General features: G+C 45.9%; 1 protein-coding gene across 14 annotated transcripts in view; it reads right to left on the bottom strand.

Moving 5' to 3' along the window:
* The window catches only part of ABCC6 (ATP binding cassette subfamily C member 6), an 87348-nt gene that overhangs the window by 31036 nt on the left and 39636 nt on the right, over positions 1-16676 (bottom strand). For all 14 annotated transcript variants that reach the window (XM_060172894.1, XM_060172896.1, XM_060172903.1 and 11 more), the window contains 5 exons: positions 8052-8127; positions 5543-5669; positions 5169-5345; positions 3812-3979; positions 1085-1259 (listed from right to left, as the gene is read on the bottom strand). In XM_060172894.1, the coding sequence (XP_060028877.1) occupies positions 1085-1259; positions 3812-3979; positions 5169-5345; positions 5543-5669; positions 8052-8127 (723 nt within the window). The remainder of the gene's footprint in view (positions 1-1084; positions 1260-3811; positions 3980-5168; positions 5346-5542; positions 5670-8051; positions 8128-16676) is intronic.

Here is a 16676-nt window from a genome sequence, read left to right as displayed (position 1 = left end):
GAATGAATGTCTGTGAGGGGCCTCGAGCTGTTCCATCCAGATCACTCACTGGGTGCGCTGGGGTCAGTGACCTCACTTCCCAAGTGTCCCTGTTTCAAATCCAGCCTTTATTATTGTCTTCTCTGCTTCCTTAGAAGTCCTGGCAAGCATGCCATGAGCTTTCAGTTCTCCAGACACTACACAGAATTTATTATTGCTTTACTGCTTTCCTTGTGATACCCAAAAAATTTTACTGTAACTATATCTATGATTCCACTACTCTCTAAGGACTCTTTTTCTTTCTTTCATCATTTTATTATTGGGGGGTTGGTTATGGCTTAGAGTGCAATTGTTAACACGTGGGTAAATTTGCCATCTCCCCATGATAGGTGTCTGCAAGTCACTCTCACCCACAGCTTAGGTCCTTTTCCACCATCAAGCTCCTGCCCTCCTTCCCCTGAACCTTTTGCTTTAGTGCAATACCCCACTCTTCACTCTCATGTCTTTTCTTCCCTTTTCTTTCTTTTTCTCTTTCTTCTTTCTTTCTTCCTCTTTGTTTCTTTCTCCCTTTTTTTCCTAGAGCCCTGCTCAGCTCTGGCTGATGGTGATGCTGGGTATTGAACCTGGGGCCTTACAGCCTCAGAGACTCAGTCATGAAAACCTTTTTTTAGGGCCAGGTGGTAGCACACCGCATTAAGTGCACATAATATGAAGCAAAAGGACCCATGCAAGGATCCCAGTTCAAGCCCCTAGCTCCCCACCTGCGGGCAGTCACTTCACAAGTAGTGAAGCAGATCTGCAGGTGTCTATCTGTCTCTCTCCCTCTCTGTCTTCCCCTCCTCTCTGAATTTCTCTCTGTCCTATCCTATATATATATATATTGCCTCCAGGATTATATTATCGCTGGGGCTCGGTGCCAGCACTACGAATCCATTGCTTCTGGAGGCCATTTTTCCCATTTTGTTGTCCTTGTTGTTGCCCTCATTGTGGTTGTTATTAAGGTTTTTATAGCTGTTATTGTTGGATAGGACAGAGAAATTGAGAGAGAGGGGGAAACAGGAGGACAGAAAGACTGGCAGAGAGAACCCAAAAATCCCAGCCGTACCTCCTTCACCTCTCCCTCCTGGCTGTCTGGCTCGATCCAGAAGGTCCACCAGGGCCCCCTTCCTATGCAGGAGCTCCTGGTAGGAGCCCATTTCTGCAATGGCCCCGTCTTCCAGCACCACGATCCAGTCAGCCTGGGGGAGGATGTGGAGTGCGTGGGTCACCAGGATCCGAGTCTGCATGGGCAGAAGCAGGAGTTATATTGTGCTTTCAGAGCCATAGGAGGGACAGGCAGGGTCCCAGGGCTCAGAGTAAAACACTTTTTCCTGTGTTCCTGCCCTCTTTCTAGGAAACTGCAGGTTCCAGCAGAGAAAGAGAGAAGCCTCTTTGACCTCTGTCAACATCCTGGTCAATGACTTGAGGAAGAGCTTGAGGAGACTAATCAAGACCCATTAAAAAAAAAAATCAGGGGTCGGGCGGTGGCTCAGTAGGTTGAGCGCACTTGGTGCAAAGCACAGGACCGGTGTAAGGATCCCGATTCAAGCCCCCGGCTCCCCACCTGCAGGGGAGTCGCTTCACAGGTGGTGAAGCAGGTCTGCAAGTGTCTAGCTTTCTCTCCCCCTCTGTCTTCCCCTCCTCTCTCCATTTCTCTCTGTCCTATCCAACAACGAACAACATCAACAACGGTAATAATAATAACCACAATGAGGCTACAACAACAAGGGCAACAAAAGGGGAAAAAAATGGCCTCGAGGAGCGGTGGATTCATGCTGCAGGCACCGAGCCCAGCAATAATCCTGGAGGAAAAAAAAAAAAAAATCACAGGACCAGGCAGTGGTGCACCTTGTTGAGCATACATGTTACAATTATAATGCTCAAGGAACCTGGTTCAAACCTCTGGCCCCCACCCGCTTGGGGGAAGCTTCAGAAGTAGTGAGGTGGGGCCAGGTGGTAGCGCACCTGGTTGAGCGCACATGCTACAGTGCACAAGGACCTAGGTTCCATCCCCCAACCCCCACCTGCAGGGGAAAAGCTTCACGAGTGGTGAAGCAGGACTACAGGTGTCTCTTTCTCTTTCCCTCTCTATCTCCCATACCCTCTCAATTTCTGGCTGTCTCTATCCAATAAATAAATAAATCAAAATGATAATAATAATAATAATAATAATAATAATAAAAGAAGTAATGAGGCAATGCTGCAGGTGTCTCTTTTCTCCTTTCTTTCTTCTCCTGCCCCCAGGGTTATTGCTGGAGCTCAGTGCCTGCACTATGAATCCACTGCTCCTGGAGGCTATTTTTTCTTTTGTTACTCTTGTTGGTTGTTGTTGTTATTGCTGTCATTGCTGTTTGATAGGACAGAGAGAAATGCAGAGAGGAGGGGAAGATAGAGGGGGAGAGAAAAACAGATACCTGCAGACCTGCTTCACCGCTTGTGAAGCGACCTCCCTGCAGGTGGGGATCCGGGGACTCAAACCGGGACCTGCTGCTCTACTGCCCGGCCCCCCTCCATTTCTTTATAATAAATACCTAAGTAAATAAAAATTTAAAAAGAAAAAGAAATCAGTGCTATTGAATCATGTTGGTATGTTCCCTTCCCCCCGACCTCTGAGAAGAATTGGTTTGCCCCTTGCTAGTTTCCTGCCCCACTTTCTCCCCGCCCCCTATGCTAAGGACGGGCAGAGTCCCAGCAGAAGCGGAAGAGGGAGAATGATGGGGGAAGCACATGGTGTGGTGATTTTGCCCGTTCGTGAATAAAGATTAAACTGCGTTCTCAGCCCAGCCGTGTGTCTCTGGTCGTCTCTGTTACCCGCCCGTGAAGCCAGTCCGGATAAAACAACATATGGCGCCTACAACGTGGGACCTGACCTGTGCATCTCTCAGATAAGTGAAGACAATTTGGCTACCTATGCACTATGGCCTTCTCTTCTGCTTGTGAAGAGATCTCCAAAGGCGTCTGCCCTTTCTTCACAAGACTGTTTTGCTGTTTCTGGAACATTTATCTCTGGACACTCTGTGGTTTCTGCCCAACGCCAGCCCGCAGGAGCCCAACGCCAGCCCGCATGAGCCGGCTTTCCCAAGATGCCTGGCTTGGGCTGACCAGTTTGGCCCTTGGGGATAGGATGGCCAGAGATGGATAAATTGGTCTTATTTTATTCCAGTAGTTAATAAGCTAAAGCCCCACAAATCCTGCTTTCTCTCCTGAAACAATAGAGTCTACTCAGGACCCATTATGGACTTTGTTCTAGAAGGAAGTTCAAGGATTCTTCATCCTGGAGGCAGGAAGACTTGCGGGCCTCTGACCCCTCCATGACTGCCCCCAAATCTAGCTTCTGACTCTCCCTCTTCCCCTCACTTCCACCTGTATGCCAGGGCAACAGCCCTCGAAGAAGAGGATAGATTTGAGTTAACAGACTCCTACCTCTGGCTGTGGGTTTGAGTGGCAATAAAGCAGATTTCCTGTCATGCAACAGCTGGTGTGACAGAGTGGCTTTCTGTAGCACCTGGACGTGGTTCTCCATCACATTCACTGTTATCAGCTGCTAAGATTAGCATGGGGGGGTTCTATTTGTTACATAGCATGGTCACAGCAAAAGCTGACTGTGACAACGAGGAAAGTGGGATTCAGGAACAGTGGTGGTGGTGAGACAGACTTGGGGGAGCACTATGACAGAGGTCTTTATGCACCTTTACCTTGTGCCCCTCACACCCGCCCCCCCCCAACACACACACACACACACACACACACACACACACACACACACACACACACCACCTTTGCCCAGACTCACCGTCCCCTGGAGCAGCCCTCCAGGCCCGATGACCTGGCTGAAGACTTGCTGGCTGACATGGGCATCCAGGGCTGCCAGGGGCTGGTCTAACAGGTACACGGCAGCCTTACGGTACACAGCCCGGGCCAGGCTCAGCCGCTGCTTCTGGCCTCCAGAGAGACTCATGCCCTGAGGAGCAAGGGGGGGGGGGGTTCTTATGATGGCCACGGCTGCTTAGCAGAGGGACAGCCACCGTGCCTGACCTCTAGCACCACCACCAGTTTTTTGTTGTTGTGGTGGGAGAGAGTATGTGACCAGAGCCCTGCTCAGCTGGGGCTGTGGTGTGGTGCCGGTACTCCCATTCTCAGCTTGTTCTCAGGCCTGTCTCCACCCAACCCCCTGGATGAGGCCCAGAGAGCAGAGCTGATTTACCCAGTGCCACCCAGAAAGGCAGGGAGGGCTGGAGCCCAGGTTCAATCCTTCCTTATCAATTCCTGTCTCTCGCCGTCTCTATTTCCTTATTTATTTTTTTTCTTCAGTGCCAAGGTTTTATGCATATACCATTTCACCATTCCTGGGTTGACTTTTTAATTCTTTTTATTTCAGGTATATGGAGTGAAAGGAAGAAGACACACAGCACTGGAGCACCGCCCCCCCCACCCCCATGCTGTGGCTCTCCCGTGAGGTACTGAAGCTTGAACCCAGGCTCTGTGCATGGCCGGGAGCGTGTACTACCAGGTGAGCTAGCTCCTGGCCCTCTTTCTTTCCTTCCTCCCTCCTTTTTTTCTTTCTTTTTTTTTTTTTTATTATTGGATAGAGACAGCAAGAAATTGAGAGGAAGAGGGAGATAGGGAAAGAGACAGAGAGACACCTGCAGTACTGCTTCACCAATTGCAAAGCTTTCCCCCTGCAGGTGGGTATCAGGAACTCAAACCCAGGTCCTTGAGCATTACAACATGTGCACTCAACCAGGTGCACCACCTCCTGGCCCCATTTTTTTTCTTCCTCCTTTTTCTCCCTTCTGTCCCTGATCACTTTCTTTCTCTCTCTCTCTCTCTCCCTCTCTCCCTTCCTTCCTTCCTTCCTTCCTTCCTTCCTTCCTTCCTTCCTTCCTTCCTTCCCTCCCTTGCCTCTTTCTTTTCTGGTGCTGAGAATCAAGCAAGCCCTGAGTTCATATACATGAGGCATGTACTCTACCACGGCCTTCCACTTCCTAATAACTATTTATTAAGCACTTACTATATGCTGAGCCAACTCCTTTTTCTGTCTCTTTCCTGTCCCCTTTCTATCTCTCCCTGTCTTTCTCACCACAGGCCTGGGCAGCAGTTGCCCTCTGTTGCCAAGTCTCCCACTCCCAAGAAAGCCCCGTGATCCTCACCTGCTCCCCAACTTGTGTGTAGATGCCCTCAGGGAAGTTGCTCACGTCCGGCCCCAGGGCACAAGCCTCCAGCACCTTCTCCAGCCACTGCGGCTCCAGCTGCTGCCTGAAGCACACGTTCTCCACCAAGCTCGAGTTCTGCACCCAGGCCTCCTGGGGCACATAGGCCACAGAACCCTGCAAACACACCTGCCTTTGGCCACTAAGAGCAACAGAGACCAGGGAGGAGGGAGCAGTTTGGAAGGAGTAGGGGAAGTGGGGGGTCTTTTCTTCCTTTGGGGGGTAGGGAGACTCTGAATGGAAGAGCCTACTGTAAGGAACCAGGGAAGCTTTGTGTGTGTGGAGGAGGGGGCTGTTTTCACAGACAACCTCACCCTGATGCTCACGGACCCCTCCAGCTTGGACAACTCCCCCAGGAGGGCCGACAGCAGGGAGGATTTCCCTGCCCCCACTGGACCCACGATGGCAAGCAGACAGCCCTGGGGCACTGAAAGGTTGATCCTGCAACACAGTAGGGGACAACTGGTCAGGGCACAGCTCTGCAGAGCAGAGCAGTGAACCCCAAACACAAGAGTGATGCAAGGGGTCAGTAAGGAACACATGAAGCAGCCCTTTCCTATCTCCCACTTTCCTTGCTTTCTTATTCTTTCCTTCCTTCTTTCTGTTGTTTATTTTTCTTTCCTTCTTTTTTCTTTCTTTTTTTTTTTTCTTTTGCCCAATGGGACATTTGCACCTACGAAGTTCCACTGCTCTGGCAATCTTTTTTTTTCTTCAATTATTGAGAGACAGAGAGAGAGAGGTGGTGGGAAGGAGAGGAATCGAAAGAGGAAAAATAGCATAGCACTGCTCCACGATTCATGAAGCTTCCTCTAGTGCAGGTCCTCTCATATGGTGGCGGGGGGCTCAAAACCAGGGTCTCATGCATGAGAAAGTGTCTTCTACCAAGTGAGCTATCTTGCGGTCTCCTTCCCTCCCTCCTCCCTTTCTTCTGTCTTTTATTGCCGTCAAAGTTATTACTGAGGCTTAGTGCCTGTACAACAAATCCACTGCTCCAAGTGGTCAATTTATTTTACTTTCTTTTTTTATTATTTATTTTTATTTTGGATTGCCCCCCCTCCATGCTCCACTGCTGACACTATGGTCCATTTACATAATCATTGTTTTGCCTGAAAGATTCCCACCACGTTATCCCCTCAGGGTATTGCTAATTCAGTTAAAACCATCACAACAGTTGCTAAGGTTGCCTCCACCTTCCCAGCATGCCTTTTGCCTCTCTCCACCCCCTTTCCTCACCATTTCCGGTTTTTACCCTATAAAGCCTGTTGCTGTTCTGGTTTTGCTCTCTTTCTCTTCTGCGTCCTGACCTGGAGAAGACCTGGAGAAGGGCTGGCGTGTATAGTGGGAGGTGGCCATTTTGCTAGCTCCACATGGCCTAAACCCGCTGTGCTTGAACCCGACTTGGGGCATCCACATCAATAAAGAATTGATTGTATTACCATGCCACCACGAATTCCTTGTCTCTCTCTCTCTGGCGAAGCTAGCGCAGCATTGGATAGAGACAGAGATAAATCAAAGGGTAAGGGAGAGACAGAGACACCTGCAGTGCTGCTTTATCATTTATGAAGTTTCCTCCCTACAGAAAGGAACCAGGGGCTTGAGCCCCAGTTCTTGCACACTGTAATGTGTGGCTTCAACCAACTGTACCACTACCTGCTCCCCATTTTTTTCTTTTCTTTCTTTTTTTTTTTTTTTTGTCCCCAGGGTTATCACTGGGGCTCAGTGCCTGCACTACAAATACACTGCTCCTGGAAACTATTTTTTCCCTTTTGTTACCCTTGTCGTTTAGCATTGTTTTTGTTCTTAGCATTACTGTTGTTGTTACTGCTGTCATTGTTGTTGGATAGGGCAGAGAGAAATCCAGAGAGGAGGGGAAGACAGAGTGGGGGAGCAAAAGAGAGAATCACTACTTGTGAAATGACCCCCCTGCAAGTGGAGAGCCGGGGGCTCGAACCAGGATCCTTAAGCTGATCCTTGCACTTTGCGCCATGTGTGCCTAACCTGGTGCGCTACTGCCTAACCCCCTTTTTTTTCTTTTTTATATTTATTTCCCCTTTTGTTGCCCTTGTTGTTTTTTATTGTTGTTATACTTATTATTGTTGTTGTTATTGATGTCATTGTTGTTGGATAAGGACAGAGAGAAATGGAGAGAGGAGGGGAAGACAGAGAGGGGGGAGAGAAAGACAGACACCTGCAGACCTGCTTCACCGCCTGTGAAGCGACTCCCCTGCAGGTGGGGAGCCGGGGGCTCAAACTCGGATCCTTGAACCGGCCCTTGCTCATGGTGCCACTTAACCCGCTGTGCCTGACTCCCTCTTTTTTTATAGAGACAGAAATTGAAAGTAAATGAGAAATTACAGAGGGAGAGTGAAAGAGACACACCTGAAGCACTCTTTCACCACTCACAAAGCTTCCCTCCTGCAGGGGGGACCAGGGGCTTGAACCCAGGTCCTTGTACATGGTAATGTGCACACTTTGCTGGAGGCATTGCCAGCTGGCCCCAGCTTCCTTTCTTTTTCTTCTTTCCTTCTGCCTTTTTCTTCTCTTCCCTCCTTCCTTTTCCCACCTCTATCCTTTCTTTTTTTCCTTCTCATTCTTTCATCCCTTTTTTCCATTGTTTTTCTTTGTCTCCTTCTTCCCTTCCTTCCTCCATCCTACATATCCTCATCTGGCCGATCAACCTGGGGGACAGCGGAGTCTCTCCTTCCTGACTGGGGGGCTCAGGTACCCTGTTTCCCATCCCCAGGAGCTCTTGCACCACCAAAACAGATTCATAGTCCAGGCCTTCAACACTGGAAGCTAAGTGAGCAGGAAACCTGTTCTTACCTGTGCAAGCAGGGAGGGCTGTCTTGGGTCCAAGTGAAGGTGCCCTGGTGCACACGGATGCAGGTCTCCCCAGCAGCTGTAAGGAATAAAGGCTGGTAGGACAAGACTTGCTCCTAGCTGAACCCCAGACCCCCAGGCATGGCGGCACCCCCAAAAAACGCCAGAAATTCTCTTTCTCATGGAGCAAAGCTTCTTGTTACTCACTGTCTGTGTCACTTTGGGGCAGTCACAGCCCCTCCCTGTTGAGACTGTGTGGTCTTCAAACCATAAACATAACACAACCTGGTCCTTTACAGAAAGGCTCTGAAGCAGCATGGCTGTGGGGGGCAGGATCTTCGAGAGTGAGGTATCAGGCGCCACCCCCAACGCCCCTTACACTAGAGTGATGCTCTGTATCATTCTCTCTTCGATTCATTAATAAAGTATTTATTTAGGGGTCGGGCGGTGGCGCAGCGGGTTAAGCGCAGGTGGCACAAAACACAAGGACCCGCATAAGGATCCTGGTTTGAGCCTTCAGTTCCCCACCTGCAGGGGAGTCGCTTCACAGGCAGTGAAGCAGGTCTGCAGGTGTCTGTCTTTCTCTCCCCCTCTCTGTCTTCCCCTCCTCTCTCCATTTCTCTTTGTCCTATCTAACAATAACCACAACAAGGCTACAACAACAAGGGCAACAAAAAGGGGGGAAATGGCCTCCAGGAGCAGTGGATTCATGGTGCCGGCACTGAGCCCAGCAATAACCCTGGAGGCGAGGGAAAAAAGTATTTATTTTTTTGCCACCAGGGTTATCACTGGGGCTTATTGCCTGTATGACTCCACCATCATTCCTAGCAGCTATTTTTTCCCCTCTTTTTTGTTCCCTTTTTTTTTTTTTGCCTCCAGAGTTATCACTGGGGTTCAGTGCCTTCTCTACAAATCCACTGCTCCTGTGGCTATTTATTTATTTATTGTTTATTTTTGGATAGGACAGAAAGAAACTGAGAGGGGAAGAGAGAGGATTCATGTCTGCCAATTTACTTTTCTTTCTCTCATCTTTATTCCTCTATCCTCCCTTACTGCTTTCTTTTGCATTGTTGTTGTTCTAGTTTTTACCATACACACCTTAATTTACTAGAATAGACTTCAGATTTATACTAATTTAGTCAGTGAAATACAGAAGCCTTACTCTGTCATAGCTGTACTTCCTCTTCCCATTTTTTCCCCCATTTTATTGGATAGGACAGAGAGAAATTGAGAGGGGAGGGGAAGAAAGAGAAAGAAAGACACCAGTAGACTTGCTACACCGTTTGTGAAGCTACCCACCTGCAGGTAGGGAGCTGGGGGCTTGAACCAGGATCCTTGTGTGTGGGTCTTTGAGCTTCATACTATGTACTTTTAACCCAGTGTGCCACCTCCCAGCCCTTCTTTTTTTTAAAAAAAAATACCTTATTTTATTTATTTGATAAAAATAGAGATAAATCAAGAAGGAAGTGGGAGATACAGATGGAGAGAGGAAAGAGAGACACCTGCAACACTGCTTCACTGCTTGTGAAGCTTTCCCCCTATAGGTGGGAACCAAGGGCTTGAACCTAGATCCTTGCACATGGTAGCATGTCTGTCTTACTGAATGCAAAGCCACCTGGCCCCTCCTGTTTTTTCCTTTCTTTTTTTTTTTTAAATGAGAGAATGGGGCAGAGGGAGACAGAGACAGAGAAAAGGAGAGACACCTACAGAACTGCTCCACTACTTACTTATGAAGCTTCCCCAACTGCAGCTGGGGCCTGGGGCTTGAGCCTGAATTGTCATGCATGCTAACATATGTGTTCTACTAGGTGAACCACTATGGACCCCAATAAATGAATTTTTTTCATTTTATTGGATAGGATAGAGAGAAATTAAGAGTGGGCGGGGAGGTTAGAAAGGGAAACAGTGAGACACCTGCAGACCTGCTTCACCGCTTGTAAAGGTGCAGGTGGGGAGCTGGGGACTGGAACTGGGATCCTTGCATGGGTCCTTGAGCTTCATACTACTTAACCTGGTGTGCCACCACCCACCTCCCAAATGAATCTTTTTTAAATCAAGTTTTAAAGGGGAGGGAGGTGAGGAGACAGCTCATCCAGTAGAGCAAACAATCTATCATGCCCAAAGACCGGGGGCTGAGCCCCCATTCACAACATGGGAGCATCTGCCCAAGGGAAGCTTCAAGAGCAGAGGACCAGTACCATAATATCTCTCTGCTGTCTCTCCTGTATCTCTTTCCCTCCTCACATTTCTTTGTCCCTCATCTTCTATCTTAAATTTTTAAATAAATAAAAGTGTCTATCAGAGTGGAGGAGTGGTGCAGGCACAGAGGCCCAGTGATAGCCCTGGTGGCTGTAAATCAAGTCAGCAAGTCAGTTCTTAAAAAGGGAGGACGGGGGGTCGGGCAGTAGTGTAGCGGTTAATGTTAAGCACAGGTGGTACAAAGCACAAGGACCAGCGTAAGGATCCCAGTTTGAGCCCCTGGCTCCCCACCTGCAGGGGAGTCACATCACAGGCAGTGAAACAGGTCTGCAGGTGTCTATCTTTCTCTCCCCCTCTCTGTCTGCCCCTCCTCTCTCCATTTCTCTCTGTCCTATCCAACAACGACATCAATAACAACAATAAAAACTACAACAATAAAACAACAAGGGCAACAAAAGGGAATAAATAAATAAATAAATAAGTAAATATTAAACAAAAAAAAGGGGGAGGACCAGGCGATAGCTCAGCTGGGGTACAGACTTTGAATGCTTGAGGCCCCAGAGGTGCCACGTTCAATACCCAGCACCACCATATGTCACAGCTGACAAGTGCTCTGGTATCTCCCTCAGAAAAATAAATAATCCTGGGGGGCAGGTGGTGGCACCCTCGGTAGAATATACACATTGCCATGCACAAGAACCCAGGGTCAAGTCCCTAGATCCCACCTGCAGGGGGAAAACTTCAGGAGCCATGAAGCAAGTTTATAGGTAGCTCTCTTCCCTCTTTGTCTCCCCTTCCCCCCCTGAGTTTCTCTCTGTCCTAATAAATAAATCTTTAAAAATTTATATTTCAGACAAACAAAGAAGGACTTTTAGCATAAGTATGTCCTCCCAAATATTGCATGGGATATATTTATATTGAAAGTTCTTCTCAACCCCCCCCACACCACACCAGCTGAGTAGTGCTCTGGTAAAAAATAAACAAATAAAAAATTAAATTAAAAACTTTCATTATATGGGGAGTCGGGCGGTAGCGCAGTGGGTTAAGCACAGGTGGCGCAAGGCGCAAGGACCGGCGTAAGGATCCAGGTTCCAGCCCCCGGCTCCCCACCTGCAGGGGAGTCGCTTCACAGGCGGTGAAGCAGGTCTGCAGGTGTCTTTTTCTCCCCCCTCTGACTTCCCCTCCTCTCTCCATTTCTCTCTGTCCTATCCAATAACAACCATATCAATAACAACAACAATAATAACTACAACAACAATAAAAAGACAAGGGCAACAAAAGGGAAAATAAATAAGTAAAATTAAAAAAAAAAATTTTCATTATAAAAAAAAGAAAGAAAGTTTTGGTTAGAGCCCCATGGTGAGGGTGAGATAGGCCTGTGAAAACTTAGATACCCTCTTCAGTTGGTATCTGTCTAGGTCTTACTGTCACATGCCTTTGGGGGAGAACTATGGGAAGGTCAGTCACCCTCCATGAACAGAGTGGTCAAAATGGTGACACAAACAGGACTCAGTGACCTCTGACCCAGCTTTCAAGAGGCTTGCCAGTGGAAACAATGACAAGGACATCACTGGCAGCAGCCGAGACCTGGGGCTGGCTGTGGTGTTGGTGACTTCCACAGAGGTGCCACTCAAGTAGGAAGGCCTGGAAGCTTCTTCATAGTCTGGGTGCCGGTAGCCAACCCTCTCCCGTCTCCCATCCTCCCGTATCTCCAAACTCAGTGGCCAGTCACCTAACTCAAGTTGGACGTGCTAAGATCGACCCAGTCTGGAAAAGAGAAATTTCCCATGAGTGGTCATCCCACTTCCGTTTATCTTGTCCATCTCCAAAACTCTCTCCCTTTACACTGTCTGAACTGGAAGACGCTTTGAAGAGGGTTAAACCGGGAACAGCTGCTGGCTATGATAACATCACCCCAGAACTCATTCTTAACTTGGGCCCCGCGGCAAAGAAGTGGCTCGCTTCATTCCTGTCCCACATCTTGGAATCCAAATCTATGCCCAAAATTTGGCGTCGTGCCAAGATAATAGCAGTTTTGAAACCAAAGAAAGACCCAACACTGGCCACCAGCTATAGACCAATTTCTCTCCTCTCCGTGTGTTACAAACTCCTTGAGAGGCTGCTTCTGTCACATATTTCTCCTCTTACAGAGAAATTCCTATCACCTGCCCAAGCTGGTTTCTGCCCAGGAAGATCTACCTGTGAACAAGTCCTGGCCCTCGCAACTTACATTGAAAATGGATTCCAGGAGCTACAAGCAGCAGATCGCTTTCTCTCCTCTTCTCTCCTCTCCCGGATCAACTAGGAATACCAAAGGAGACCACCCGGACCGAAACAAGACAGGACTAGAATGACCACAGGAACCCAGTAAATCACCCGTGAGTACAAACACGTGTGGCTGGTGACAGAGAGGAGAGAGGGGCCTAAGGAGAGATTAAGTGGCTGCTAACAGTTCAACAGTTTATCAGTGGAGACACCACCTCCAGTCTGCTCCACAACAAGGGGACAGCTGAAGGGAGGAAAGGACTCCCCAGAGACTCACTAAGTGCAACTCTGAGTCTCCATTGCTACTACCCTCAGAATCTGGAGCAGCAACAGGGAGGGACACCAGGGGACAGAGATCTAACCAGGAAACTCAGGAGAAGACCTATACCTTGGTGGCATAGCTGAGGGGCTGTGAAAGTCTCTTTGCATAACCACTAGATTATCTCTGCCACACCCTGCTTTATCTCTTGGTCAGGAGTCAGTGATTAAGCTAAGAAGCCTATTGATAGTTTAAAAGCCCTCAGGCTCCCATAGCCTACAGGGAAGAAAAAAAAAAGAGGCTTTTACACCACTGAGCTCCAACTCAGGGATTGAAAAAACTGTTAACATATATAAAATGGTTAAAACAACAAGAAAAAATATTGGAGACTCGAACCAGGACAAGAGTGCAGCTAAAAGTTCTCCAGAGGGTGAAGCACAAAACAATGAGTTCAACATCCAAACATTAGCTAAGGAAATAATAATAGGAGTGAGTAAAGAATTTGAAAAAATTGTAATCAGAAATGCAGGAACAACAAATGAGAAAATGGAAGAAAATTCTAATTATCTCATGGTTATTAGAGAGCTGAAAGCTGAAATCGCTGAGCTAAGAAGGCAACTAGCTGAACAAGCTAAAACAGTATCAGAGGAGGGCAACAAAATAGATGAACTCCAGAAAGCAGTAGAGGGCAGAGAGAATAGAATCTATGAGGCTGAAAACAGAATTAGCAAGATTGAGGATGAATTAGAGACAACTAAAAAAGAAGTAAGAGATCTCAAAAAGAGATTAAGAGATGCTGAAAACAACAACAGAGTCCTATGGGATGACTTCAAAAGAAACAATATACACATTATTGGCTTACCAGAGGAAGAAAGAGAAGGAGAGGAAGAAAGCATTCTCCAGGCCATAATAGCTGAAAATTTCTCTAGTCTAGACAACACCAAAGACATAAAGATTCAAGAAGCCCAGAGGGTCCCAAACAGAATTAACCCAGACCTAAAGAAACCAAGACATGTCATACTTAGATTGGAAAGGAATAAGGATAAAGAAAGGATCCTCAAGGCTGCAAGAGAAAAACAAAGAGTCACCTACAAAGAAAAACCCATAAGATTAGCAGCAGACTTCTCCATACAAACACTACAGGCCAGAAGAGAATGACAAGATATCTATCGAGTGCTCAATGAGAAAGGCTTTCAGCCAAGAATACTATATCCTGCTCGACTGTCATTCAGACTAGATGGAAGCATCAAAACCTTCTCAGACAAGCAACAGTTGAAGGAAGCAACCATCACCAAGCCTGCCCTGAAAGAAGTTCTGAAAGGTCTCCTATAAACAACCAGACCACCACAAATAGGACATATATCAAAACACTCTAAAACTCTACAAGAATGGCGTTAAAATATCTTCAATCTTTGATATCAATAAATGTCAATGGCCTGAATTCACCTATTAAAAGACACAGAGTAGGAAGATGGATCAGAAAACACAATCCAACAATATGTTGTCTACAGGAAACTCACCTAACTCAACAAGACAAACACAGACTTAAAATTAAAGGATGGAAAACTATCATACAAGCCAATGGCCCACAAAAAAGGGCAGGAACAGCTATTCTCATATCTGACATGATAGACTTTAAAATAGATAAGATTAAAAAAGATAGGAATGGACACTACTTAATGCTCAGAGGATCAGTCAATCAAGAGGACTTAACAATTATTAATATCTATGCACCCAATGAGAAGCCATCTAAATACATCAAACTTCTACTGAAGGAGCTACAGCAATATATTAACAGTAACACAATCATAGTAGGGGACTTCAACACCCCACTCTCTCAACTTGACAGATCATCCAGGAAGAAAATCAGTAAAGACATAAGGGAGCTAAATGAAGAGATAGATAAACTAGAACTATTGGACATTTTCAGAGTCATTCATCCCAAGAAACTGGAATACACATTTTACTCATATCCACATGGATCATTCTCAAGGATAGACCATATGTTAGGCCACAAAGACAGCATCAGCCAATTCAAGAGCACTGAAATCATCCCAAGCATCTTCTCAGACCACAGTGGAATGAAACTAACACTTAACAATCAACATAAGATTAGTAACAGTCCCAAAATGTGGAAGCTCAACAGTAGACTTCTTAACAACTTCTGGGTCAAAGAGGAAATCAAGGAAGAAATCAAAATGTTTCGAGAGTTCAATGAAAATGAAGACACAAGCTATCAAAATATTTGGGACACAGCTAAAGCAGTCCTAAGAGGGAAGTTCATAGCCATACAAGCACACATTAGGAAACAAGAAAAGGCACAAATAAACAGCCTGATTGCACATCTTAAAGAGCTAGATGAAGAACAACAAAGGAATCCTAAAGCAACCAGAAGGACAGAAATCACTAAAGTTAGGGCAGAAATAAATAACATTGAGAATAGGAAAACCATACAAAAGATCAATGAAAGTAAATGTTGGTTCTTCGAAAGAGTAAACAAAATCGACAAACCTTTAGCCAGACTCACAAAACAAAAAAGGGAGAAGACCCAAATAAATCGGATAGTAAATGAAAGAGGAGATATCACAACAGACACTGCAGAAATTCAACATATCATGCGAGGCTTCTATGAACAACTATATCCCACCAAGCTAGAGAACCTGGAAGAAATGAATGATTTCCTAGATACCTACCAACTTCCAAAACTAAGTAAAGAGGAAGTGGATAACATGAACAGGCCCATCACAGCTAATGAAATTGAAACAGTTATCAAAAATCTTCCCAAAAATAAAAGTCCTGGACCAGATGGTTTTACAAATGAATTCTACAAAACTTTCAAAGAAGAACTAAAAAAAAAAAAAAGAAGAAGAACTAATACCTCTACTTTTAAAAGTCTTCCAGAAGATTGAAGACACTGGAATACTCCCTGCCAGCTTCTATGAAGCCAACATCACCCTGATACCAAAAGCAGACAGCGACACAACCAAAAAAGAAAACTACAGACCAATATCTCTGATGAACATAGATGCGAAAATATTGAACAAAATTCTAGCCAACCAGATACAGCAGTATATCAAAAAGATTGTTCATCATGACCAAGTGGGGTTTATCCCAGGCATGCAAGGTTGGTTTAATATACGTAAATCAATCAATGTGATCCACCACATCAACAAAAGCAAGACCAAAAACCACATGGTCATATCAATAGATGCAGAGAAAGCCTTTGACAAAATACAACATCCCTTTATGATCAAAACACTACAAAAAATGGGAATAGATGGAAAATTCCTGAAGATAGTGGAGTCTATATATAGCAAACCTACAGCCAACATCATACTCAATGGTGAAAAACTGGAAGCATTTCCCCTCAGATCAGGTAATAGACAGGGCTGCCCACTATTACCATTACTATTCAACATAGTGTTGGAAGTTCTTGCCATAGCAATCAGGCAGGAGCAAGGAATTAAAGGCATACAGATTGGAAGAGAAGAAGTCAAACTCTCCTTATTTGCAGATGACATGATAGTATACATGGAAAAACCTAAGGAATCCAGCAAGAAGCTTTTGGAAATCATCAGGCAATACAGTAAGGTGTCAGGCTATAAAATTAACATTCAAAAGTCAGTGGCATTCCTCTATGCAAACGCTAAGTTAGAAGAAATTGAAATCCAGAAATCATTTCCTTTTTCTATAGCAACAAAAACAATAAAATATCTAGGAGTAAACCTAACCAAAGAAGTGAAAGACTTGTATACTGAAAATTATGAGTCACTACTCAAAGAAATTGAAAAAGACACAAAGAAGTGGAAAGATATTCCATGTTCATGGGTTGGAAGAATTAACATCATCAAAATGAATATATTACCCAGAGCCATCTACAAATTTAATGCTATCCCCATCAAGAT

The sequence above is a fragment of the Erinaceus europaeus genome, chromosome 15, assembly GCF_950295315.1.
Source record: "Erinaceus europaeus chromosome 15, mEriEur2.1, whole genome shotgun sequence".
NCBI classification, from domain to species: Eukaryota; Metazoa; Chordata; class Mammalia; order Eulipotyphla; family Erinaceidae; genus Erinaceus; species Erinaceus europaeus.
The sequence above is the reverse complement of the archived record's forward strand: the minus strand, read 5'-3'. Positions and strand labels throughout refer to the sequence as shown.